Below are 27,910 nucleotides of genomic sequence, written 5' to 3'. Positions count from 1 at the left end.
CAACCATTACAGCACACCGTTATAGCTTTTGGCACCCACTGTAATGTAAAGCTTGTAACTGAGACAGAATGTTTTTCACAATGAACAGTCTGGAGATCCAGATCTATCGTCATAAACATCAAACTCCCAGGAAGGAGAAAAGCTCTGACGAAGAGTGCTTGTACCCGAAAGCTCACGCCCTGAATAAATCTTGGTTGGTCTTAAAGGTGCCACTGGACTCTGATTTTATTGGGCAAAAAAAGGATACACAGAAGAATACTCACATTGTACGAAGATACCTGTTCAGCCAATTTCCTGTCTTGTTCTGACACCATCATTGCTCCCTCACCCTTGGTTGTGGATTTCTTCCCCTCTTGCATTTCCTAAAGAAGAGGAAAAGACGGGATTAGGAAAAGGCTAGCTGGCACCACAGGAAATGTACATTTACGTAAGTGAAAAGGGTCAACAACGGACTTGAGTGATGACCTGCTGATAGGACAGTTTTAGTTATTGTTCATCATTTGAACAGACCCAAGAGCCCCGCCTGTGCACAGAGCAGGCCAGTGTGGAAAGCTTCTTTCCATCAAAGCAGCTTCGCAGCAATCAGATGCTCAGCCCTGGGGCAGCAACTGCAGAGCCTTGGTAGGAATGGCCACAGCACCACTCTGCACAGGACAAAGAAGGGAAAACGCGACTGTTCTCAAAGCAAGAGGAGAATACTCCAGCTACAGCCAAGTGCAAAAGGCCAGTGGAAGAAACCATACACCCAGAAATGGCTCCAGTCTGGGGCAGAAAGGGCCAGCTCATCCCAGACCCAGGACATAAGCCACTCAGTTCTGGCCTTCCCGCTTTTGTTCAGGATTTTTACTGGGAGACGCCAGGGGAACATTACAGTATCATATAAGGACATTAGATTTTAAATGTTTCATTGTTTAAATTTCAAAATCTAACTATGTTTTATTGTAAAACAGATAACCAGCTTACCCGAAGACTCCTTCAGAGAAGTGAAGTCCTCCAGGAATGGTTAGGTCACACCTATAGCCCTGACTCAAGCAAGTAGAGACATGACCCAACCATTCCTGAAGGACTTCCCCCACCGAAGGAGAATGTTGTAAGCCATTCTGACCCTCTGGGAATAGCAGCATAGAAATTCAGAGAAAATAATTTTTGTAACAACAAGCGGCCCTACTGGCCCATCCCAACCTGCACTCTGTGCCATACAGTGGCAAAAACCCAGGGCCAGCCCACCGGGGGGCCAGAGATGCAAAAGCCCTCCCACTCTTGTGCTCCCCCAAGCACCAAGAGGACAGAGCATCCCTGCCTCAGTCTTCTATCAAGAGCTCGTGTCTAAGAGCCGCTCCTGGGCCTCTGCTCCATATCCATCTTTGAGGTTGTCTATGCTTGTAGTCGCCACAACTTCTCGCAGCAGGGAATTCCACGTGTTTATGACTCTCTGCATATGTTCTAAGGTTAATGCCCATTAATTTCATGGAGTGCTCAGAAGTTCTTGTTTTATTTATTTTGAATTTTTGGATTTATTTTTGGATTTATTTTCTGCCACTCACAGAAATACCAGCTCGCGGAAGATTACAAGTTAAAATCCCAACACAATAAAATCCAGAATTACAGTTAAAGAGACCTAATAATAGTGGCCTAATTCCCACCCTCCATGAAAGCCTGATCAACCAGCTCATAACCTGCCATTGGCAGTTGATGTTACAGTAAACACCCCCTAAGGGGAGGGAAACAAGGGGGGAGACTCAGGATCTTCCGGTCCTAGCCTCAACCAAAAGTCTGGCAGAAGAGCTCCATTTTATCCAGGAACTCATTCTGCCAGGCAGGGGCCAGGACTGAAAAAGCCCTGGCCCTGGCTGAGGCCAGGCATACCTCTCAGAGGCCAGGGACCACCAGCCTATTCATGCCTGCAGATAAAGGGAGAAAAGGACTTCTTTCTCTACTTTCTCTCTCCCAGGCATAATTTTGTAAGCCTCTGTCATGTCACCAGGCTTTTGGTTCTCCATGCTAAAGAGCACCAACCTCTTTTGCTCTTCTTCACAGGGAAGTAAACATCATTTGAGTTGCTTTGCCAAGGCTAGAATAATTTTTTTGAGTTATGGGGACCAGAACTGTACACAGCATTCCAAATGAGGCCACACCGTCACTGTATACAGGGGCATTCTAAAACGGGCTGATTTGTTTTCAATCCCCTTCCTAATAATCCCCAATACTTTGCCTTAAGTATTGCAGTCATACCTTGAGCTGACCCCTTCAAAGAGTTGTTTCCCTCTACTACAAGATCTCTCTCCTGCTACTGTTGGTCAGTTTGCTTCTGAATCATTTGAAGAAGAGTTGGTTCTTATATCCCACTTTTCTCTACCAGAAAGAGTCTCAAAGTGGCTTACAGTCACCTTCCCTTTCCTCTCTCCACAACAGACACCCTGTCTGGGAGACGAGACTGAGGGAGCCCTGATATTCCTGCTCAATCAGAACAGTTCTATCAGTGCTGTGACAGGCCCAAGGTCACCCAGCTGGCTGCATGTGGAGGAGGAGTGGGGAATCAAACCCGGCTCGCCAGATTAGAAGCTGCCACTCTGAACCACTGCACGAAACTGGTTCTCTTCTATCAGGGGAAAGTGCGTACATGATCCCGCACTACCACTAATTATGCAGTTGAGTTTTCCACATTTGGGTAGATGGCAGGAGTCAGCACACCCCGAGGGCAATGGATAAGCCTCACCCTGGGAAAACCACCATTATGATCACAGTGTCTCCCCTGCCAGGTTTTTGTTTTGCTTGACAACAGGTGCATGGGCGTGTGGAAAAGAAAACTCACTTTGGCTTTCCTTTCTCTGTCAGCTGGGGTGTCTGTCCAAATAGATCTATCTCCTGATTTGTCATCAGCTCTTCTTTTGAATGTCCGTGAACCAAGTCCAAAGCCTTTGAGTTCTGGGGGAAGTTCCGTCATCCAAGACTCTCTTTTGACTTCTTTGGATTCATCCTGCAAACAGACAACAAGATTAGAAGCATCCCCACTGGCTGGAAAGGCCAGCTAGGCCTCCAGGAATAATAATTTCACTTACACTGTTGTGTCCAAGAAGTTTCTCTTTCATTCTCCGAGCTCGGCAATCAAAGTCCGCAGCAACGCTTGATCCAGCTGGCCCCTTGGTGGGCACGGGGCCGATTATGCCTCCCTCCTCCTCACTGCTATTGCTGGCCTGTCCCAAGAAGAAGAAGGAAAAAATGAAACTGCATCCTCCCAATCTGTGGGAAAGTGGCCACAGAATCTATTCCGTGTGTATACCGTGTCTCAAAATGTCTCAAGAACTTCTTGTAGTCCTTATAATGACCCTATAAGATAGATTCGTTCCCCACTTGAAGACCGGGGGGGGAGCTGATGCTGAGAATGAAGACTTGCCTAAGGACATTGTATGCGTTTGTGGCAAGAGTGAGATTCCTGACAGGTTGCTTGGCCACCATGCTACGCACCAGGGACAGCCTATATCTTACTTTCATCCTCGTTTACAAAAAGCAAACTCCCAAGCATGCTCCGATGGTAACCATGTATTTCTCAGCACCAAAGCAAATGCCAAACTGGGCTGTGGCCAGCCTGACCAAAGCAGGCCACCAAAATCCCACATCCACAGAGGGGCTGGGGAGCTGCCCTCCAGCTGCAGCCAGTCTAGCTTTGCAGCAAAATTTCCAAGGCAAAGAAACACACAGGTGTTTTTCCACAACCTGCCTCTGTGTCATGATCCCAGCCTTTTTGGGGGGTCTCCCATCTGAATTCTAGCCAGGGCTGACCCTGCTTAGCTTCCAAGGTCTGACAAGATGGGCCAGCCTGGATTACCCAGGCCAGGGCTCTGCCTGCCTCAGTCACTAATTATTCAGCCACGCTAGTTTGGCATTTCAGACTCCTAAAGAAATCATTGCTCAATGTGCAGTCTGAGCCCAGGGTAGGCATTGCATCTTTACCAAATCTTGATTTTTGCTAAGAAATGCTGCACTGGCAGGAGGTGAAACCCAAGTGAAAAGCAGCAGAAATCCAGAGGCAAGAAAACGGGCAGACATGAAAAGCATAAGGGACAGTGCAGAAGATCCAGCCTCTTGTCCAGAACTCTTGTCGAGAAGAATGTGTTTGGCAGGAACCTGGGGAGATTCATCAGGAGAGCTTTAAACTAAAGCCACTAGGGGAAGGAGACGATCAACATAGGGAGTGTATGGAAGGAAAACAATTGGGGGCAGCCCAACCGGCAACGCCAGCTCATAGGGAACCAAAAGTAAAAGGATTCAGATGTCTTTATACTAACGCCCGAAGCATAGGCAATAAAAAGGAAGAGCTGGAACTTCTCATGCTGATGGAAAGGTATGATCTAGTAGGCATCACAGAAACTTGGTGGAATGATTCTCATGACTGGAATGTAATGGTGGATGGATTTGAACTGTTCAGAAAAAACAGAATAGATCGAAGAGGTGGAGGAGTGGCACTGTATGTGAGGAAAGGGCTTACCTGTCAGGAAATTCTAGTGGAGGAGAGCATATCTACAGTGGAAAGCATCTGGGTGAAAATAAGCGAGGGGAAAACAAACAGTGTGGTGGTTGGTGTCTGCTACCGACCGCCTGACCAACGAGAGGATGTGGATGCTGCACTTTGTTGAGCAGCTTGAGAAAATATCCAAGCGGCAGGACCTTGTCATCATGGGTGACTTCAATTTCCCAGATGTGTGCTGGGAAACAAACTCTGCGAAGCGTCCTCAGTCATGCAAGTTTCTGACCTGCCTGGCTGACAATTTCATTTATCAAATGGTAGATGAACCCACGAGAGGTTCAGCCATACTGGACTTAAGGCAAGAGTTGGTGGATGAGGTGAAGGAGGTGGGGACCCTAGGGGGAAGTGACCATGTCCTCACAGAATTCCTTTTGAGATGGGGAGCCAAGGAAGCTTGTAGCCAGACGCGGATGTTGGATTTTCGTAGGGCAAACTTTAATAAACTCAGAGACATGATGAGTGTCATACCATGGACGAGAATGCTGGAAGGGAAGGGAGCATGTGAAGGGTGGGCGCTACTCAAACAGGAGCTATTGCATGCTCAATCAATGACTATCCCAGAAAGACGAAAACACTGCAGGAGCTCTAAGAAGCCTATTTGGATGAACAGAGAACTTCAAGAGGAACTAAGAAAGAAAAGGAAAATGTTCAGGAAATGGAGGGAAGGACAGAGCTCTAAAGAAGAGTACCTACAGGTTACTAGGCACTGTAGATCAATCATCAGACAGGCCAAAGCTGAGAGTGAGCTAAGATTGGCCAGGGAAGCCCATTGTAACAAGAAAATATTTTTCAGTTATGTGAGGAGCAAACGTAAAGTAAAGGAGGCAATAGGCCCACTGTTGGGTGCGGATGGACAAACTCTAATGGAAGATGCAGAGAAAGCAGAAAGGCTTAGTGCCTATTTCACATCTGTTTTTTCCCACAGGTCAAAGTGTTTAGGCACATCTAGAGATGGCCATAGCCAAAGGACAGTGTCTGGGTGGCAGGTTAACATGGATAGAGAGGTTGTCGAGAGGCATTTAGCTGCACTGGATGAGTTCAAATCCCCTGGTCCGGATGAAATGCACCCGAGAGTACTCAAAGAACTTTCCAGGGAACTTGCACAGCCCTTGTCCATCATCTTCGGAACCTCTTTAAGGACTGGAGATGTCCCGGAGGACTGGAAGAGAGCAAATGTTATTCCGCTCTTCAAAAAAGGGAGGAAGGATGACCCGGGAAACTACAGACCAGTGAGTCTGACCTCTGTTGTGGGGAAGATAATGGAGCAGATATTAAAGGGAGCGATCTGCAAACATCTGGAGGACAATTTGGTGATCCATGAAAGTCAGCATGGATTTGTCTCCAACAGGTCCTGCCAGACCAACCTGGTTTCCTTTTTTGACCAAGTAACAGGTTTGCTGGATCGGGGAAATTCGGTTGATGTCATTTTAGTAAAGCTTTTGACAAGGTTCCCCATGATGTTCTGATGGATAAATTGAAGGACTGCAATCTGGATTTTCAGATAGTCAGGTGGATAGGGAATTGGTTAGAGAACCGCACTCAAAGTGTTGTTGTCAATGGTGTTTCATCAGACTGGAGAGAGGTGAGTAGCGGGGTACCTCAGGGCTCAGGGCTCAGCCCGGTACTATTTAACATATTTATTAATGATCTAGATGAGGGGGTGGAGGGACTACTCATCAAGTTTGCAGATGACACCAAATTGGGAGGACTGGCAAATACTCCGGAAGATAGAGACAGAGTTCAACGAGATCTGAACACAATGGAAAAATGGGCAAATGGGAACAAGATGCAATTTAATAAAGATAAGTGTAAAGTTCTGCATCTGGGTCAGAAAAATGAAAAGCATGCTTACTGGATGGGGGATACGCTTCTAGGTAACACTGTGTGTGAACGAGACCTTGGGGTACTTGTGGATTGTAAACTAAACATGAGCAGGCAGTGTGATGCAGCGGTAAAAAAGGCAAATGCCATTTTGGGCTGTATCAACAGAGGCATCACATCAAAATAACAAGATGTCATAGTCCCATTGTATACGGCACTGGTCAGACCACACTTGGAGTACTGTGTGCAGTTCTGGAGGCCTCACTTCAAGAAGGACGTAGATAAAATGGAAAGGGTACAGAGGAGAGCGATGAGGATGATCTGGGGCCAAGGGACCAAGCCCTATGAAGATAGGTTGAGGGACTTGGGAATGTTCAGCCTGGAGAAAAGGAGGTTGAGAGGGGACATGATAGCCCTCTTTAAGTATTTGAAAGGTTGTCACTTGGAGGAGGGCAGGATGCTGTTTCTGTTGGCTGCAGAGGAGAGGACACGCAGTAATGGGTTTAAACTTCAAGTACAACGATATAGGCTAGATATCAGGAAAAAGTTTTTCACAGTCAGAGTAGTTCAGCAGTGGAATAGGCTGCCTAAGGAGGTGGTGAGCTCCCCCTCACTGGCAGTCTTCAAGCAAAGGTTGGATACACATTTTTCTTGGATGCTTTAGGATGCTTAGGGCTAATCCTGCGTTGAGCAGGGGGTTGGACTAGATGGCCTGTATGGCCCCTTCCAACTCTATGATTCTATGATTCTATGATTCTATGAGGGTGTCCATTGCAGAGGATCCAGTGGAAACCCATCTAACTCAAGGGCCTGACTTTAGGATCTACTTCCCACTGGCACGAATAATCACTTGGCGTGACTCAACTGAAAGGATAAAGGAGCAGATCAGTAGTTGCTGCTCCTAATATGTGCGATGTCATCTCCCTCTTCCAGCAGGAGTGGAGCCTTCTGCCAATTCCACCCCAAGTCCCTCACCTCCTGGCTGGCTCCAAAATCAGCTGCTCTGCCTGATCTAGACAGCACCTGATCTAGACAGCACACCTTGGCAATTGCGGGGGGAGGGGGGGGCAGATCGAAGGTGTGGATGCAGGAGGCAGGATCCTGGCTTGAAGCAGTGAACACAGAAGGCAAGCAGCCTCTGGGGGGCACCCAGAAGCACACAAATTGTCAGTCCAGCTCCTCCAATGGAAGCTGCTGTCTTCTCTTTGCATTTACCACATCAACTTTACATGAGCAACCCTTCATTGTGGGAAGTTAAGTCCTGGGTCCATTTAGAGTAATGAGCCTGCTCCACAAGAAACACCAGGCTTGTTCTCTGTTGGACCCTCCCTCCCGGTGGCCTCCCTGAGAGGGCTAGGAAGGCTTTTCGAAATGTACAAAAACCAGAATTACTGGAGAGGGCTCTTTGCACAGGTCACTAGGACTGTCCTGGAATGGAATGGCCAAGAAGTTGTATTACTTAGGCTGCCTAAGGAGGTGGCGAGCTCCCCCTCACTGGCAGTCTTCAAACAAAGGTTGGATACACACTTTTCTTGGATGCTTTAGGACAGTGGTCCCCAACCTGCGGGCCGTGGCCCGGCGCCGGGCCGCGAAGGCCTTGGCGCCGGGCCGCAGCTCCCTCTCCCCGCCCCCCCCCGCAGTAAAAAACTTCCCAGGCCGCAAGCTTGCGGCCCGGGAAGCTTCTTACTGCGGGAGGGCGGGGAGAAGGAATCGGCGGGCGCGGCCCGATCTGCGGGCGTGGCTTCCGGGTGCGGCCCGATCCGCGGGCGCGGCTCGCAGGCGCGGCCGGGTGCGGCTCGATGCGCGGGCCGCGGGCGCGGCCAGAAGCGTGGGCGTGGCCCAATGCCCTGCCGGTCCCCAGCCTAATAAAGGTTGGGGACCACTGCTTTAGGATGCCTTGGGCTGATCATGCGTTGAGCAGGGGGTTGGACTAGATGGCCTGTGTGGCCCCTTCCAACTCTATGATTCTGTGATTCTATGATTCTACTCAAGGTATAAAGACTGGGGATTTATGCCAGTACTTGTAAGCTTGTTCCAGACTAGGTAGCTCTAGACTGCTTACCATGTCATGCTTTGTTTCAGCTCAGTTTGAGATTTTTGTTTGTTTTCAGAAGTTTGCATTGTCCACAGGATGTATCATCCTGTTGATTGTACTTGGCTTACACACCTGGGATGGGGACGGAGACAGCACAGAAGACCTGGGGGATATTCTGTTTTCTTCATCATCTTCTGACAGTTTCTTGAAGCCTGGTGGTAAAGCAGGACCTATGACCGGCCTGGAAAACAAAATACATTTTCAGCAGAAGCAGAACACCTTTCAAAACCTCTCATGTTCTATCCAGGCTGAGGGGCTGCCCCTTCTCCTTGGGCCTAATTCTAAGATTACTTGCCACGGCACTCATCTGACACCTGCCAAATACTGAAAACTGGCTCAGGTGCTGTGAGGATGGGACATTTTTCACATTTGAAATGACATCCTCTCCCAAGCCTGTGAATATCAAAGGCTCTGCATTCTTCCTCTTACCTTTGCTCTACAGTTCTGGCATGAGGTGTTAACTCCCTTCATCTGGGTGTTTTAACAGCTGCAAGCTATTATGTCAGTTTGGCAGTTTCAATCAGTCCTTTGATTGGAGGACCAGGACTTTCTATGGTAGAACTGGTCCCTAGTCCAAGCGACTAGGCCCTCTGTCTTCTCATGAGAGTCACTATGTCAGAGCACCATTATGCAATGAAGCTTTGTTGGTAAGGATTTCTTTTATCTAAATTTTAGGATCTTTTAGGATCTTGGATTATTCAGCTCTAGGGGTTAACCCTTTTGTGTATCCTTGAACAAAGAATAATAGACTCCTATCTGGGATGACTGTCCTCTTCCACCGAGTGTGCAGTTTTGGGGAGGGACAGGACACAAAAGGAGCGGTGAGGGAGGGAGGTGACACCCTCCTAGCCAGCCAGAACAGCTGAATCAATCCTGACAATTAATGGGTTGAGAGGTGTCGCAGCCAGATAGCCCTAACATCCCCGGAAATTACTGAGCAGAGCACTGCGTTTTTAGCTTAGCACTATTTACCTATTTGTTTGCACTGTTCATTGAATAAGGCATTCTTATCTCTTCTAGCTATTCTCTGGAATTCTGCATTCAATTGGGTGTATCTTTCTCTTTCTTCCTTGCCTTTCACTTCCCTTCTCTCCTCAGCTGTTTGTAAAGCTTCCTCAGACAGCCATTTTGATTTCTTGCATTTCTTTTTCTTTGGGATGGTTTTAGTTGCTACCTCTTATATAATGTTACAAACCATCCATAGTTCTTCAGGCACTCTGTCTATCAGATCTAATTCTTTAAATCTATTTGTCACCTCTACTGTATATTCATCAGGGTTATGATTTAGTTCATACCTGAGTGGCCTAGTGCTTTTCCCTACTTCCTTCAATTTAAGTCTAAATTTTGCAACAAGAAGCTGATGATCTGAACCACAATCGGCTCCTGGTCATGTTTTTACTGACTGTATAGAACTTCTCCATCTTTGCCTGCAGATCACATAGTCAATCTGATTTCTGTGTTGACCGCCTGGTGTTTTCCATGTGTAGTCATTTCTTGGGTTGTTGGAAAAGAGTGTTTGCTATGACCATTGTATTCTCTTGACAAAATTCTACCAGCCTGTGCCCTGCTTCAATTTGTACTCCAAGGCCAAACTTGCCTGTTATCCCGTTTATCTTTTGGCTTCCTACTTTAGCATTACAATCCCCCATGATGATAAGCACATCATTTTTTGGCATTGCTTCTAGAAGGTGTTGTAGGGCTTCATAGAACTGGTCAACTTCATCCTCTTCAGCAGCAGTGGTTGGGGCATAGACCTGGATTGCTGTGATGTTGAAGGGTTTGCCTTGGATTCGAAATGTGATCATTCTGTCATTTGGGGGATTGTATCCCAATACTGCTTTTATTGATTATGATGATGATGATGAAGGCTACTCCAGTTCTTCTGAGAGATACTTGCCCACAGTAGTATACCTGATGGTCATCTGAATTAAATTCATCTATTGATATCCATTTGAGTTCACTGATTCCTAAAATGGCAATGTTCAGTCTTGTCGTGTGTTTGACCACGTCCAGCTTACCTTGATTCATGGATCTGACCTCCCAAGGTTCCTATAGAATAAAAGTCTTTACAGCATCAGACTGCCTTTTCACCACCAGTTCCTTCCACAATGAGTGTCCTTTCGGCTTTGGCCCAGTCGCTTCATTCATTCTGGTGCTACTCGTACTAGCCGTCTGCTCATCCCTAGTAGCATATTGGACACCTTCCGACCTGAGGGGCTCATCTTCCGGCGTCATATCGTTTTGCCTTTTGGAACTGTCCATAGAGTTTTCATGGCAAAGATACTGGAGTGGTTTGGCATTTTCTTCTCCAGTGGATCACCTTTTGTCAGAGCTCTTTGTTATGACCTGTCCGTCTTGCGTGGCCCTGCACGGCATAGCTCATAGCTTCACTGAGCTACGCAAGCCCCTTCGCCACGACAAGGCAGCAATCCTTGAAGGGGATATATATGTGTGTGTGTGTATGTGTGTGTGTATAATTGACTCCAACCCATTCAAGAAACCGCTATCATGAAATCCTGGTTGAGAGAGCCTGTTGTAGAATGACTGTAGTAGTCCTGGGCCTCACAGCAATGCCAGGAAGAACAGAGTAGTGGGTGGAAGAACGTGCCTGCTGATCTATCCCTCTCACCCTCCCAGTAGGTAGATATTTTCAGCCTTTTACTTTAGTTCATAAACTCAGCCTTGGTTCATGCCTTACAAAGGCAAAGAATATTCACTGCAGAACTCTACAATGCCCCTAAATTGCAAGAGCAAGCAGTTTTAAAGTAATACATGCAAATAAATCTTCAGTTTGATTACCTTTCTGGAGAATCATCCTGTTTTTTAAAGCCAGGGGGAAGAGCAGGTCCAAAGAATCTATCTTGAAGTCTTCTCTGTTTTCTGAATACACAGCAATAGAGTTTAATTACCAAGATACAGATAATTAATAAACAAGAACATTATTTTACAAGTCACTTGTTTTATATCGTCTAACTCCTTGACTTAGATGGCCCAGCTCACCCAATCTCATCTCCAAAGCAAAGAAGGGTTTAGGGAAGACGACAAAAAAATACCAGGCTCAGGATGTGGAGGTGGGCAACAGCATTGTCTTGAAAACCCCACCAGGGGCACCATAAGGCAGCTATGACTTGATGGCAAGAAACAACTTGGCAAGAAACAACACTCAACAGTTTCCACTCAGGAATTGTAAATATCAGGTATCATAAACAGATCATCTTACAGACTTTACTGCAACTAAGTGACAAACACAAATGCACAGAGCTCCATAATTTTTTTCAGGCTCTGTTGAGTGCTTTCCAATAGTGCTGCTGGCCCCTGCAGATGAAGAACATGGTGGTCTCTCCTGTGATAACACATAGAGATTTGAAGGTGCTCCAGCGGGACCCAACACGAACCAACCCCTGTCCTCCTCACAGGATTGAGACACAATTGAGAGGGTTCAGAGGAGAGTAATGAAGATGAGCTGGGGCCTGGGGACCAAGCCCTATGAGGAAAGGCTAAGGGACTTGGGAATGCTCAGCAGGGAGAAGAGGAGGCTGAGAGGGGACAGGATGGCTGTCTTTAAGTATTTGAATGGTTGTCACTTTGAGCAGGGCAGGGAAAGTTTCCTGTTGGCAACAGGGGATAAGATCTGCAGTATTGGGTTTAAACTATGGGGGAACAATATCAACTAGATATAAGGGAAGAATTTTTCACAGAGAGTAGTTGAGCGGTGGAAGCACCAGCCTAAGGAGGTGGTGAGCTTCCTCTTACAATAATATAATCACTCACATTCATCAGCTATTTAGCCCCCAATCAAACTCACAGAAAATAACTCAAAGAAGAACCCTAAATCCCTGGTTTGATGATGAATGCTGCAAATTAAAATCTCAAATCCGTGCCATTTATCGTAATTATAGGGAATCCAGTGCTAAGCTTATGCCTGCAGAATATTTCCATCTGAAAAATCAATTATATCAACTAACAAAGAAAAAGCAAAGTGATTATATTAAAAAACAATGGGAACAATTTGTGCAGGCTACAATTACCAACAATACAAGACAATTCTGGGTCCTAGTTTCAGGAACTTTTAATGAGAAATCTTCTTTAACAAACTTCATCCCCTCCCTTACTTGGTATGAATATTTCTTAAACCTATTCCATGAGGACAGAGTAAGCTCCTGTAGCCTCCCCGAGATCAACCTGTCAGACATCCCAGACTGGGCCCCAGTGATGCCTGATGAAGTCAGGGCTTGTATTTATCAACTAAAGCCTAGAAAAGTACCAGGACCTGATGCGATCCCTCCCGAGCTGCTTAAAACCTTCCCAGACTGGTGGGCTGCTCTCTTGACTGTAATTAACAAAACAGGCTTAATGCCTGACTCATGGACAAATGCAATCCTTGTTCCAGTATTTAAAAAGGGTGACCGCTCGCTCCCAACCAATTATAGACCCATCAGCCTTCTCTCTATTGTTGGGAAGCTATATGCAAACTCCTATCAAATAAACTTACCTTGTGGTTGACTAAGGAAACAATTCTAGGCCCTGAGCCGGTTGGATTCTGTCAAGGGAAATCCTCCCTTGATCATTGCACCATCCTTGCCCACCTTGTCAACAAATATAGTAAGAAAGAGGGTCTAAAGCTCTTTGCAGCTTTTCTGGACCTTAAGGGGGCCTTTGATTCTATCCCTAGAGATCTTCTCTGGGATAAGCTGTTAAAGATGAAGATAGATAAAAGACTCCTATATCTTATAAGGAAACTCTATTCTTCTACCTGTTGCCAAGTCAAATTCACCCCCCTTGGGAGTCTTACTCCTAAAATACCAATCAACAAAGGGGTAAAACAAGGATGCATTTTGGCTCCCCTCCTATTTAACCTTTTTATAAATGACCTTGCTCCATCCTTATCCCCCAATTCTGGCCATAGCCCAAAAATTGGTTCTCTTCACATCCCACTGCTTTTATACGCAGATGATGCGGTAGTGCTGTCCCATTCACAAATTGGCTTAAAACGCTTACTGGTTTGATTCCTGGACTTCTGTGGAGTAAACAAACTTGCTCTGAACCTTGAGAAGTCAAAAATTGTGAGTTTTGGAGAGCCTTGGAAGCCTCTTAAATGGAATGTAAGAGGTAACAACATTGAACATGTTAAAAGCTTCAAATACCTGGGAATATTTTTTCACCATAATGCAAATTGGGCTACACAGAGGAAATATGCAATCACATCTGCAAAAACTAGTGCCCTGGCAATTACACGTTTCTTCTACAACAGTGGTAACCAGTACATGCCAGCAGCCCTCAAAGTATTCAATGGGAAACTAAGTGCCCAACTGTTCTATGGCATCCCTATTTGGATCAACGCTTTTAACCAAGCAGTCGAAAGTCTCCAATCTGTCTTCCTTCGTAAAATCCTTGGGACCCCGAACTGTGTCTCTTATGCAGTCCTATGTCTAGAAACCAGCCAAAGACTATTGGAAACCAGAGCATGGTTGTTAACAATCAAGTTCTGGCTTCGCATTCATTTTAGATCTGACCCCAATAGTCTAATTTCCCTCATGCTATCTGAACATGAAATTGAGTCATCTACTTGGTTAGGACACATTGAGGGAAAAATTAAATCTAGAGGCATATCTTTAGACTCCTTGTATCTGATATCTGAAAAGTCTGCATTTAATTTAATTAAACGCAGACTGTTAGACATAGAACTGCAGGAACTCAGCAGTAAAGCTAGAAACTTTTGCTCGCCATTGAGCTTGGGGATCTCACCAAGCTCTCAGCCCCTAGCTGCGTACTTCTACCATCTAATCATCCCACAACAGCGTAGAGCATTCATGTTAGCTAGAACTAATGCTCTACCTTCTGCTGTTCTATATGGGAGATTTCAACAGATCCTGTATTCAGCTAGGTTGTACCCATGTGGACAATTACACACGTTTTCTTCCATTGTCCATTTTATTCTTCGATCCGAGCCAAATTTCTTAACTCACTGCTGTGTAAAAGAGAACTGCATTCGGATGAACGAAAGACTCAGTTTCTTTTGACATCCCAGAACCCTGATATAATTGAACCAGTAGCAAAGTTTTTACATCTTGCCATGAGAAATCGTGAATGTATTATGTCTATGTCTTTGCATTTGTTCTCACTAGCAGTGGATCCATTTGCACTTTCCCTTCTTATATTGTACTTTTATATGCTATTAAAGGCTTGTTGTTGTTGTTGGATAAGATCTGCAGTATTGGGTTTAAACTATGGGGGAACGATATCAACTAGATATAAGGGAAGAATTTTTCACAGAAAGTAGTTGAGCGGTGGAAGCGCCAGCCTAAGGAGGTGGTGAGCTTCCTCTCACCAACAGTCTTCAAGCAGCAGCTGGACAGATCCTTATCCTGGATGCTTGAGGTTGATCCTGCATTAAGCAGGGGGTGGGACTAGATGCCTGTACAGCCCCTTCCAACTCTAAGATTCTATCCAAAGAGTCTCCCCTCCACAAGGCAGAGCATGGCAGAAGTGAAATATACTTTCACTTGGCTGACTTTCAGCAAGTGCTTCTTTTATGCTATCCAGGATCTAGAAGTCTTTGTAAACACCTCTGTGTTGCAGGTGTAAAGGTTGCACCATATAAATGTTCTCAGGGCTCTCCATGTCTGTCTATTCCCCCCATCTAAGGTCATATCATAGCTTAGTTGATATTCCCCCTTCTCTCTCATCTACCACTCTAAAACTCTGTGACCAGCAAATATTGCTATCATGAAAAACTCTGAAAGTTTTTAAAAATTAGAATTTGCATTTTATTCTTATATGCGTGTTTTCTTAGTAAATTAATCTACGGTTCCTTAGACCGTACTGAAGTACACCTTTAAGAGAGATGCTGCTTTGGCATCTCAAGTTCTGAAAACAGATGGAAGAGTTTATTTCATTTGATAAGCTGTGTTTTAAAACAATCTGTCTCTTATCAAGCCTTCATCTCAAACCACAAACCACATACAAAACTATGTTGTAGCCACAGGTGTGTGACACAAAAAGTGCTGTGTCTAGCAGGTGAGGTAAATGCACTGCTCATAGTCTCAAGTTCGCTTGCTGGCATCTCCAGTGAGAAACACCTCAAAAGATCAGGCTGAGAAAGATAGCCAAGCTGTGTTGACCTTCCAGGAAACTGATTCAGTAGAAGGCAGCTAGATAGGAAATGCCAGTGCACAGACCTGGGAGTTTGGCTGGCATCTCTGTCATCTTCAGAATCCGTATCTGCTTCTCTAGGCACATGAGGAGAGGGGCCGTCTTGATCATAATCCTGCCTTTTGTAGTCAGGAGGCAATGCTGGCCCTGCAACTAAATGCATCACATTTATCTGTTTGGCATAATTGTACAACTGTGTTTTGCCTTTATTTTTGTTTATTTATTTATTATATTTATATACCGCCCTCCCCGGAGGCATATACATTATCTTGCTAAAAATAAATGAAAAGGAGTAACAATTAAAAATGTTGTTTATATTTATTCACTATACAATTGAAAGAAGAAGTGTGAGGGACTTCCAGTGAGCTTCCGACCTGATCACAGGCTCTATCTCAGAGCTCCTTGGGAGGGAAGATACATGTCAGTCTTTCTAGGCTTGCTTTTATAAAATACTTGAGCAAAAAGAAGTGTCACAAGGGCCTCTATTCAAGCCCAGAAGAGTGGGGTTACTGCAGAGGAATGAACAGGAAGAGGTTAATATTTACCATTCCCACCCACCTCAAGCATGTGAACTGCAGGTGGAGGAGCCATTTCCCACAGACTCTTTTCTGTGAAAAGGTTTGGAAGGTTGCTCATTTCAAAAACTGTTATCAACTGTTATGATTGTGATACAACTTGAAACTGAAGGTCACTTATATTGAAAAATGTGTGAGAGTGAAGAGCCTCCTAGCTGTGGGGGGGTCTGTGTGAGAACAAAGCCAAATCGCTGATAAGAAAAACAGAACTGAAGAGAAAAGGAACAGGCAGTGTAATACTATTAGTAAGAACTGCTTAAAGACTTGCTCAGCACCTTGAGAGGCAGTGTTGAAAATAAAGATAACGAAAACAGCTACAAAGACAGCCAATAATAACTCCACAGAAACATAACCAAACTCAGGTGCAAGCAGCTAATTAACGGCAACACCAGACAAGCAGAATATATAATTCATTAAAAAAATGAGTCCAATGGCTGAGACAATTGTAGATACAAACAGGAAGGTGGGAAAGATATTAAGAAGGAAACAGCAAAGATTACAGATACGGAGCTGGACATTAAGCAGATTGTAGAAGACTTTAATGTTATAAATGACAAAGTGAATCCTCTGGAAGAACGTACTGAGGATTTGGAGGAAGAAAGAGAAAAGGTTGACAACAAAAGACTGATGATAGAAATTAAACAGAAGGAAAAATTCTTAAGAATTAGAGCCCTGGAAGAGACAGGGAGTGAAGATACTCATGGCAAAATCTCTCAACTTTTGCTCAGAAATTAAACAAAGAAGAGAAAGAAGAGAGCTCAGACAACTGAGAGCACATGGAGAGAGCTACTGGGGAGTGTTTCTGCTGACCAGGTGAGGCTATTGTGCTGACTAGGTGAGGTGATTACTGGGAGGATTAAAAAGGGCTGCTCCTCGCCCGAGGCAGAGCTCAGACAACTGAGAGCATGTGGAGAGAGCTACAGGGGAGTGTTTCTGCTGACCAGGTGAGGCTATTGTGCTGACTGCGTGAGGTGATTGCTGGGAGGATTAAAAAGGGCTGCTCCTTGCCAGAGGCACAAGCCTTTGGCGAGAGACAAAGGGCTCTTGGCCTGTGGCTCTTAGCCTGGGGTTCTTGGCTGAGTAATTAGAATCAGTAGATTATATTTCCCTAGTACTTGCACTGCCTAGAACTTACAATGGACCTCCAGGACACTCATCCCATCATCTGCAGTGAGTGTGACATGATTGCCTTCCTCCCAGAAGACAAGATGGAGTACATCTGCCCCAAGTGTAAGCTGGTAAGACTTTTGGAGGAAAGGATTAGGGGATTAGAAGACGGCATTATTACTCTGACCCAAAGTAAGAAAGGGAAGGAGTTCATAGACCACAGCCGTGCAACTCGAAATAAAGAAGATACAACCAGTCCTGAAGAGGATAAGGAGATTGACCTCACTACGGAACCTCTGCAGACAGTTCGGAAAAAGACTCAATGGCGTAGAGTGCGAAGGTTCTCGGGGCCTTTGGAGCTCCAGAATAGATTTCAGGCGCTTGCAGAGGAGGTGCAATGGTCAACAAGGGAAGAGGTCCCAAAACAAAGTCTAAGCCAAAGTGAAGAGCCCAAGGGGATACAAGGAAATGGAGTTGAGAAGAAAAAAAAAGAGTACTGGTAATTGGAGACTCCCTGCTAAGAGGAATGGATCGCCATGTGGCTGGTGTGTTGCTTGCCAGGGGCGAAAATTAAAGACGTTTCAGAATGGCTGCCCAAACTCCTCAAATCTACGGATCGCGTGGGAACAAATGACATGTCCCTGAATACCATCGCTCCTATTAAAAAAGACTATCAAGATCTGGGGAGGAAGCTCAAGTAAATGGGGGCACAAGTGGCATTCTCTTCAATCTTGCCTGTCAAGGGAAGAGGAAGATAATGGAGGTGAATTAGTGGCTGTGTAGTTGGTGCCGGCAGGAGAGATTTGGTTTCTGGGACCATGGGATAGGCTTTCTTGAGGAAGGCCTACTAGCACCTGATGGACTGCACTTATCGAAGCTGGGGAAGAATGTGTTTGGCAGGAACCTGGGGAGATTCATCAGGAGAGCTTTAAACTGAAGCCACAAGGGGAAGGAGACGATCAACATAGGGAGTGTAAGGAAGGAGAACGATCGGAGGCAGCCCAACCAGCAAGGCCAGCTCATAGGGAACCAAAAGTAAAAGGATTCAGATGTCTTTATACTAACGCCCAAAGCATGGGCAATAAGAAGGAAGAGCTGGAACTTCTCATGCTGATGGAAAGGTATGATCTAGTAGGCATCACAGAAACTTGGTGGAATGATTCTAATGACTGGAATGTAATGGTGGATGGATATGAACTGTTCCCAAAAAACAGAATAGATCAAAGAGGTGGAGGAGTGGCACTGTATGTGAGGAAAGGGCTTACCTGTCAGGAAATTCTAGTGAAGGAGAGCATATCTACAGTGGAAAGCATCTGGGTGAAAATAAGCAAGGGGAAAACAAACAGTGTGGTGGTTGGTGTCTGCTACCGACTGCCTGACCAACGAGAGGATGTGGATGCTGCACTTTGTGAGCAGCTTGAGAAAATATCCAAGCGGCAGGACCTTGTCATCATGGGTGACTTCAATTTCCCAGATGTGTGCTGGGAAACAAACTCTGCGAAGCGTCCTCAGTCATGCAACTTTCTGACCTGCCTGGCTGACAATTTCATTTATCAAATGGTAGATGAACCCACAAGAGGTTCAGCCATACTGGACTTAATACTGACCAACAAGCAATAGTTGGTGGATGAGGTGAAGGAGGCCCCTTCCAACTCTATGATTCTATGATTTTGACATTGAGACTGATGAGGTTTTTCGGGTGAACTCTAGAATGGCAAAAGAGAAAAATTTACCAAGGGATATTTTGGTTAGGTTTACTTGAAAGTCAATGTGAGATGCTGTACTTCATGCTCATTATTATGAGTATAAGTTAAAAATAGAGGGTAAAGAAATTATCTTAATGAAAGAAATGCCAATGCAGGTATTGCAGAATTATAGTTTTGTAACCGAGGCCCTCAAAAAACAGTGGTGTTTATTTCCATTGGGAAGTACCAGAGGGAATATCTTCTATGTTTAAGGGAGTAAAGAAGAGTTGGACAAACATCCAAATAGCTAAAAACTTTATGTCTAAGTATAAAAAGGACTTGAAGTACGATAAAGAAATTTATATACATAGGACCAATTTAAAATGTACGGTAAGGATATGAACATTCTATCTTGGAATGTGAACGGGTTGAATAAACCATGTAAAAGAAAATATTTTTCAGTATTTAAAACAAAAGGAATGTCAAATTGTTTATTTAATGGAGATATATGGGAGACACAAATCACTCAAGAAGCAAAAAAATTGATTAACAATTAAGTAAGGAATTTATAGCAACTTGCCAACATGGTAAGAAAAATGGAATTGTGATGTATGTTAAAGACCGTTTATGCACTGGAGGTTTCATGCAAGGATGCAAGCTGGAGTTTTAGTCGTGGCAGGTTGTCCCACCTCTTCCTGCACCCACATGGGGGAGCACTTGGCCTGGTGCACGTCGTCTGCCCCTGATTTGTGATCCTGCACAGGAGCTGGGGCAGTGAAGGTCCCAGTGCATAAACGGTCAAAGAGAAGTTGAAAAAAAATAATGATGGCTGATAATATGGGTAGATTTTTATTGATTGAAATTATACTTAATGAAATGAAGGTTTTGGTAGTAGGAATTTATGCTCCAAATGCAGGGAAAGAGGATTTTTTTCATGTTCAAAAATACTATAGAAGACTTGCTATATAAGGAACTAATCAAGATGGGAGATATGACTGTGGTGAAGGACCCAAGGTCTGTTTAGCCTGGAGAAGAGACGACTGAGAGGAATTTGATAACCATCAAGTATTTAAAAGGCTGCCATATAGAGGATGGAGCAAAGTTGTTCTCTTGTGCCCCAGACAGACCAAACCAATAGGATGAAATTAATTCAAAAGAAATTCCATCTAAATATCTGGAAAAAGTTCCTGACAGAGCGGTTCCTCAGTGGAACAGGCTTCCTAGGGAGGTGGTTCTCCATCTTTGGAAATTTTTAAACAGAGGCTGGATAGCCATCTAACAGAGAAGCTGATTCTGTGAAGGCTCAATGGGGTAGCAGGTTACAGTGGATGAGTGATTGGGATGTGAGTGTGCTGCATAGTGCAGGGGGTTGGACTAGATGACCCAGGTGATCCCTTCCATTATTCTAATAGAAAAAAGGAATAGGGTAAGAATCCAGATAAAAGCCAGGTACATTTTACAACCAATGGTGGAATTGTCAAAAAGAAAACAATTTTGGAGAGAAAAGCCAAGCTGTAACACCTAGTTACAGTGATCCATGTGACGGTCACCTCTAGACTGGACTTCTGTAACTCGCTCTACGCAGTCCTGCCCTTAGCCTTGACCCAGAAACTACAGCTGGTCCAAAACGCAGCCACCAGGATCCTCACAGCAACACCATGGAGGTCCCACATCCAGCCCATTCTCCACCAACTGCAGTGGTTGCCAGTTGAATTCCAGATCAGACTAAAGGTTTTGGTAATTACCTTCAAGGCCATACGCAGTCAGGGCCCAGTGTACCTGAGGGACTGCCTCCCTGCCTATGCCCCCCAAAAAGCTCTGTGCTCCATCGCCACCAACCGACTAATGGTCCCTGGACCTAAAGAAGTCCGCCTTGGCCTCAACCAGGGCCAAAGCCTTCTCTGTCCTGGCCCCCACCTGCTGGAATGACCTCCCGGAGATCAGGGCCCTGATGGAATTTAAACAGTTCCACAGGGCCTGCAAAAAGGAGCTCTTCTGCCAGGCATTTGGTTGAAACCAGGCATAACCAATAACCAAAAGTGACTGAAGGGCCCCTGCTCCCCCCTCTCCCAGAACCCCACCAGAGTGCTCTGAACTTGTTGCGCTGTTGCACTGTTGCATTGTTTGTACCATTAAACTTTTATATTGTTATACTGTTGCAGCCATTGTTATTAATGTTATTGTACGGTTATTAATATAGATTGTTTCATGTATTGTTCATGTGTTCGGACAGGGCGGCATATGAATAAACAAACAAACAAACATAAATAAATTAAATTTCATAAGGACATTTCTAAAATTTGGGGCAAACTATTAATTTTAAACCAGAAGCCTATTTATTAGGGATTTTAGAGAATTCCTTAAATTCTGTAGGAAGATTTTTTGGATCATTTTCAGTTGCGGCAAGAATTAAATGGGCAAAAAAATGGAAGTCATAAGAAACACCTACAATCTATGAATGACAATGTAAAGTTATGGAGTTGGCTAGTTTTCAAAACTAATCATCAATGTAGAAAACAATTATACCTCAGACTTTGACACAAACACCAAACTGAGAGCCAGTTTGGTGTAGTGGTTAGGAGTGCGGACTTCTAATCTGGCATGCCAGGTTCGATGCTGCACTCCCCCACATGCAACCAGCTGGGTGACCTTGGGCTTGCCACGGCACTGATAAAACTGTTCTGACCAGGCAGTGATATCAGCGCTCTCTCAGCCTCACCAACCCCACAGGGTGTCTGCTGTGGGGAGAGGAATGGGAAGGCAACTGTAAGCTGCTTTGAGCGTCCTTCGGGTAGGGAAAAGCGGCATATAAGAACCAACTCTTCTTCTTCTATGGAAAATTTATATTGAACAAAAACTGTAAAACAAAGGTATGGTTATAAATATTTGATATGGATGATTCTATGTTTCTTAGAATATGTGTTATATTAGATATTAGGATATCATGCAGTAAAAGTGCTACACACAATATGCCAGCAAACTTGGAAAACTCAACAATGGCTACAGGATTGGAAAAGGTCAGTTTACATTCCAATCCCAAAGAAGGGCAATGCCAAAAAATGTTCAAACTACCGCACCATTGCACTCATTTCTCATGATAGCAAAGTTATGCTCAAAACTTTACAAGCTAGGCTCCAGCAATATGTGGACCGAGAACTTCCAGAAGTACAGAAGAGGCAGAGGACTAGAGATCAAATTGCCAACATACGCTGGATCATGGAGAAAGCTAGGGAGTTCCAGAAGAACATCTACTTCTGCTTCATTGACTATGCTAAAGCCTTTGATTGTGTGGAGCACAACAAATTGTGGCAAGTTCTTAAAGAGATGGTAATACCAGAGCATCTTATTTGTCTCTTGAGAAACATATATGTAGGTCCAGAAGCAACGGTGAGAACTGAACATGGAATCACTGATTGGTTCAAAATTGAGAAAGGAGTTCGCTCAAGGCTGTATACTGTCACCTTGCCTATTTAACTTATATGCAGAGCACATAATATGAAAGGCGGGATTAGAGGAGTCACAAATTGGGATCAAGATTGCAGGGAGAAATATCAACAACCTCAGATATGCAGATGATACCACTCTAATGGCAGAAAGTGAAGAGGAACTAAAGAGCCTGTTGATGCGGGTGAAGGAGGAGAGTGCAAAAGCTGGCTTGAAACTCAACATCAAGAAAACAAAGATCATGGCATCCAGCCCTCTCAATTCCTGGCAAATAGATGGGGAAGAAATGGAGATAGTGATTTTATTTTCCTGGGCTCCAAGATCACTGCAGATGGGGACTACAGAAAAGAAATTAAAAGACGCTTGCTCCTGGGGAGGAAAGCTATGACCAATCTAGACTAGCGATCCCCAACCTGTGGGCTGTGGGCTGTGGGCTGCGGACCACATGTGGTCTTTCGACTAATTGGAAAGGACGCCTTCTCCCCCCCCCCCCCCGGCCCTTTACAACACACTTCAGGTGTCATTTTCTCCCATCACTCCCAGATGGGACTATCTCGTTGCAGAGAAACAAGCTCAGGGTTCCCATTGATTTGTCATTGTCATTAGTTAAAATTTCCATAAAAATAAAATGTTCCTTATGTTCATTGTTGTGGCGTGTCTGTATCTCATTTTGAAGGGATGTTTAAACATTACCATAGCGATCAGAGAGCGTAAGGGCAGTGGTTGAGACTAGAGGAGTAAACTACCCCCCCCACCGGGCCTCAGTAAAATTGTCAAGTGTTGAGTGGTCCCCGGTGATAAAAAGGTTGGGGACCACTGATCTAGACAGCATCCTAAAAAGCAGAGACATCACCCTGCCAACAAAAGTGCGTTTAGTCAAGGCTATGGTATTCCCCCCCCTTCAAGGATCGCTGCCTTGTTGTGGCAAGGGGGCTTGCGTAGTTCAGTGAAGCTATGAGCTATACCGTGCAGGGCCACCCAAGACGGACAGGTCATAGCTGAGAGCTCTGACAAAAGGTGATCCACTGGAGAAGGAAATGGCAAACCACTCCAGTCTCTTTGCCATGAAAACTCTATGGACAGTTCCAATAGGCATAACGATATGACGCCGGAAGATGAGCCCCTCAGGTCGGAAGGTGTCCAATATGCTACTGGGGATGAGCAGACGGCTAGTACGAGTAGCGCCAGAATGAATGAAGCGACTGGGCCAAAGCCGAAAGGACGCTCAGTTGTGGAAGTAACTGGTGGCGAAAAGATAGTCCGATGCTGTAAAGATTTTTATTCCATAGGAACCTGGAACGTCAGATCCATGAATCAAGGTAAGCTGGACGTGGTCAAACAAGAAATGACAAGACTGAACATCGACATTTTAGGAATCAGTGAACTAAAATGGACAGGAATGGGTGAATTTAATTCAGATGACCATCAGGTATACTACTGTGGACAAGAATCTCGCAGAAGAAATGGAGTAGCCTTCATAATCAATAAGAGAGTAGGAAAAGCAGTCTTGGGATACAATCCCCAAAATGACAGAATGATCTCAGTTCGAATCCAAGGCAAACCATTCAACATCACAGTGATCCAGGTCTATGCCCCAACCACTGCTGCTGAAGAGGATGAAGTTGATCAGTTCTATGAAGCCCTACAACACCTTCTAGAAGCAACGCCAAAAAATGATGTGCTTATCATCATGGGGGATTGGAATGCTAAAGTAGGAAGCCAAAAGATAACCGGGATAACAGGCAAGTTTGGCCTTGGAGTACAAAATGAAGCAGGGCACAGGCTGGTAGAATTTTGTCAAGAGAATACAATGGTCATAGCAAACACTCTTTTCCAACAACCCAAGAGACGACTCTACACATGGACATCACCAGACGGTCAACACAGAAATCAGATTGACTATGTGCTCTGCAGCCAAAGATGGAAAAGTTCTATCAAGTCAATAAAAACAAGACCAGGAGCTGATTGTGGTTCAGATCATGAGCTTCTTGTTGCAAAATTTAGGCTTAAATTGAAGAGAGTAGGGAAAAGCACTAGGCCACTCAGGTATGAACTAAATCATATCCCCGACGAATACACAGTAGAGGTGACAAATAGATTTAAGGAATTAGATCTGATAGACAGAGTGCCTGAAGAACTATGGACTGAGGTTCGCAACATTGTACAAGAGGTAGCAACTAAAACCATCCCAAAGAAAAAGAAATGCAAGAAATCAAATTGGCTGTCTGAGGAAGCTTTACAAATAGCTAAGGAGAGAAGGGAAGTGAAAGGCAAGGGAGAAAGAGAAAGATACACCCAATTGAATGCAGAATTCCAGAGAAAAGCTAGAAGAGATAAGAATGCCTTCTTAAATGAACAGTGCAAACAAATAGAAGAAAAGAATAGAATGGGAAGGACCAGAGATCTTTTCAAGAAAATTGGAGATATGAAGAGAACGTTTCATGCAAAGTTGGGTATGATAAGGGACCAAAATGGTAGGGACCTCACAGAAGCAGAAGAGATTAAACAAAGGTGGCAAAATTATACAGAACAACTATACAAGAGCGAGCTTAACATCCCTGATGACCACAGTGGGGTAGTTACTGACCTGGAGCCAGACATCCTGGAATGTGAAGTCAAATGGGCCTTAGGAAGTCTGAGCAACAATAAAGCTAGTGGTGGTGACAGCATTCCAGTTGAACTATTCAAAATCTTAAAAGACGATGCAGTAAAAGTGCTACACTCAATATGCCAGCAAATTTGGAAAACTCAACAATGGCCACAGGATTGGAAAAGGTCAGTTTACATTCCAATCCCAAAGAAGGGCAATGCCAAAGAATGTTCAAACTACCGCACCATTGCACTCATTTCTCATGCTAGCAAAGTTATGCTCAAAATCCTACAAGCTAGGCTCCAGCAATATGTGGACCGAGAACTTCCAGAAGTACAGGCAGGATTTCGAAGAGGCAGAGGAACTAGAGATCAAATTGCCAACATACGTTGGATCATGGAGAAAGCTAGGGAGTACCAGAAGAACGTCTACTTCTGCTTCATTGACTATGCTAAAGCCTTTGATTGTGTGGAGCACAACAAATTGTGGCAAGTTCTTAAAGAGATGGGAATACCAGAGCATCTTATTTGTCTCTTGAGAAATTTATATGCAGGTCAAGAAGCAACAGTCAGAACTGAACATGGAATCACTGACTGGTTCAAAATTGAGAAAGGAGTTCGGCAAGGCTGTATACTGTCACCTTGCCTATTTAACTTGTATGCAGAGCACATCATGAGAAATGCGGGATTAGAGGAGTCACAAATTGGGATCAAGATTGCAGGGAGAAATATCAACAACCTCAGATATGCAGATGATACCACTCTAATGGCAGAAAGTGAAGAGGAACTAAAGAGCCTGTTGATGCAGGTGAAGGAGGAGAGTGCAAAAGTTGGCTTGAAACTCAACATCAAGAAAACAAAGATCATGGCATCCGGCCCTCTCAATTCATGGCAAATAGATGGGGAAGAAATGGAGATAGTGACAGATTTTATTTTCCTGGGCTCCAAGATCACTGCAGATGGGGACTGCAGCAAAGAAATTAAAAGACACTTGCTCCTGGGGAGGAAAGCTATGGCAAATCTAGACAGCATCCTAAAAAGCAGAGACATCACCCTGCCAACAAAAGTGCGTTTAGTCAAGGCTATGGTATTCCCAGTTGCAATGTATGGCTGCGAAAGTTGGACCATAAGGAAGGCCGAGCGTCAAAGAATTGAGGCTTTTGAACTCTGGTGCTGGAGAAGACTCTTGCGAGTCCCTTGGACTGCAAGGCGAACAAACCGGTCAGTCCTAGAGGAGATCAACCCTGACTGCTCTTTAGAAGGCCAGATCCTGAAGATGAAACTCAAATACTTTGGCCACCTCATGAGAAGGAAGGACTCCCTGGAGAAGAGCCTAATGCTGGGAGTGATCGAGGGCAAAAGAAGAAGGAGACGACAGAGAATGAGGTGGCTGGATGGAGTCACTGAAGCAGTAGGTGCAAACTTAAATGGACTCCGGGGAATGGTAGAGGACAGGAAGGCCTGGAGGATCATTGTCCATGGGGTCGCGATGGGTCGGACACGACTTCGCACATAACAATAACAACAAATGGTATTCCCAGGTGCAATGTATGGCTGCGAACGTTGGACCGAGCGTCAAAGAATTGAGGCTGTTGAACTCTGGTGCTGGAGAAGACTCTTGCGAGTCCCTTGGACTGCAAGGCAAACAAATCGGTCAGTCCTAGAGGAGATCAGCCCGGACTGCTCCCTAGAAGGCCAGATCCTGAAGATGAAACTCAAATACTTTGGCCACCTCATGAGGAGGAAGGACTGCCTGGAGAAGAGCCTAATGCTGGGAGCGATTGAAGGCAAAAGAAGAAGGGGACGACAGAGAATGAGGTGGCTGGATGGAGTCACTGAAGCAGTCGGTGCAAACTTAAATGGACCCCGGGGGAACGGTAGAGGACAGGAAGGCCTGGAGGATCATTGTCCATGGGGTCGCGATGGGTCGGACACGACTTCGCACCTAACAACAACAACAGATATTATGATACAGCAAGTTTATATATTTGGGGGGGGGGGGGGAGTTAAGAATTTTTTTTCCTTGCAAGTAGACTTGGAAGTCATTTTTAAACCCCATGTTACTTAATTATTCTTTTCTTTTCCTGCTTTTTTTCTCTTTATATGTGTTTTTTACCCTTTCATTTGCTATTCCATAATCTGTATATAATTTTATTCTGCATAAATAAAGAACACTTCAAGAAAGAAAGAAGCAGGGTTAAAGTGCAATCTCTTTTCCACAGAAAGTGTGGATTATGAAGCCAAGATTATGAAGCCCGTTCCCCTGACACAACCTACATAAGACGAACAGTCAGTTTTTATATGATGCTTTTCTCTACCAGGAGTTTCAGGGCAGTTTGCAATTGCCTTCCCAGGTGGGGTTGAGAGAGCTCTGGGAGAACTACTCTGTGAGAGACAGGCCTGTGACTAGCCCGGGGTCCCGTCCCCCGCTGTCTGCGTGTGGGGGAGGGGAGGGGAATCCAGCCCGGATCGGCATATCAGAATGGATATGCACCGTTGGCCTCACTTCGAGCTGGAGAGGCCGGCGACTACAAGTCCTATGACCCACCGGGAGAGCCGAGGCCACGGAAGCGAAAGCACCCCACCCCTCGCGTCCCTTCGTGCTCGGAGAAGGGGCGGGGCGCCGGTAACCCCCCTCCTTCCCCGCGGGCGGGCGAGCGGCCTCCTGCTGACCTTGCCTGGCGTCGTCAGGAGACGAGGCGCGGGTGAAGCCCGGCGGCAGGGCGGGCCCGATGACATCACGCGAGGCCATGGCGAGCAGAGGCCCGTCGGAGAAGCAGGCGATGGGGAAGCAAAGAGCACGCGTACTACTGCTCTTCACCGAAACGCGGAGAGACCGCTTCTGGTGACATAACGGTAGCGGGCGGGAACAAGGGACTGTATTTCCGGGACGCATGCGCATTGCCAACAATTTGCG

General features: G+C 45.1%; 1 protein-coding gene and 1 non-coding gene across 3 annotated transcripts in view; both read right to left on the bottom strand.

Annotated features, from left to right (window-relative positions):
* The window catches only part of GPALPP1 (GPALPP motifs containing 1), a 32,428-nt gene extending 4,518 nt beyond the window's left edge, over positions 1–27,910 (bottom strand). The window contains exons 1-7 of one of the 2 annotated variants that reach the window (XM_077344024.1): positions 27,667–27,910; positions 15,620–15,746; positions 11,241–11,321; positions 8,514–8,622; positions 3,060–3,194; positions 2,813–2,977; positions 264–362 (exon numbers count right to left, since the gene is read on the bottom strand). In XM_077344024.1, the coding sequence (XP_077200139.1) occupies positions 264–362; positions 2,813–2,977; positions 3,060–3,194; positions 8,514–8,622; positions 11,241–11,321; positions 15,620–15,746; positions 27,667–27,895 (945 nt within the window). In that variant the 5' untranslated portion in view covers positions 27,896–27,910. The remainder of the gene's footprint in view (positions 1–263; positions 363–2,812; positions 2,978–3,059; positions 3,195–8,513; positions 8,623–11,240; positions 11,322–15,619; positions 15,747–27,666) is intronic. The other variant, XM_077344026.1, reaches the window with a different exon arrangement.
* LOC143840843 (U1 spliceosomal RNA) lies at positions 2,604–2,767 on the bottom strand. Its single transcript, XR_013232439.1, has one exon. It is a non-coding gene; the product is annotated as a U1 spliceosomal RNA (small nuclear RNA).

The sequence above is a fragment of the Paroedura picta genome, chromosome 6 (genome assembly GCF_049243985.1).
Source record: "Paroedura picta isolate Pp20150507F chromosome 6, Ppicta_v3.0, whole genome shotgun sequence".
Classification (NCBI taxonomy): Eukaryota; Metazoa; Chordata; class Lepidosauria; order Squamata; family Gekkonidae; genus Paroedura; species Paroedura picta.
This window is presented reverse-complemented; position numbering and strand designations above follow the sequence as displayed.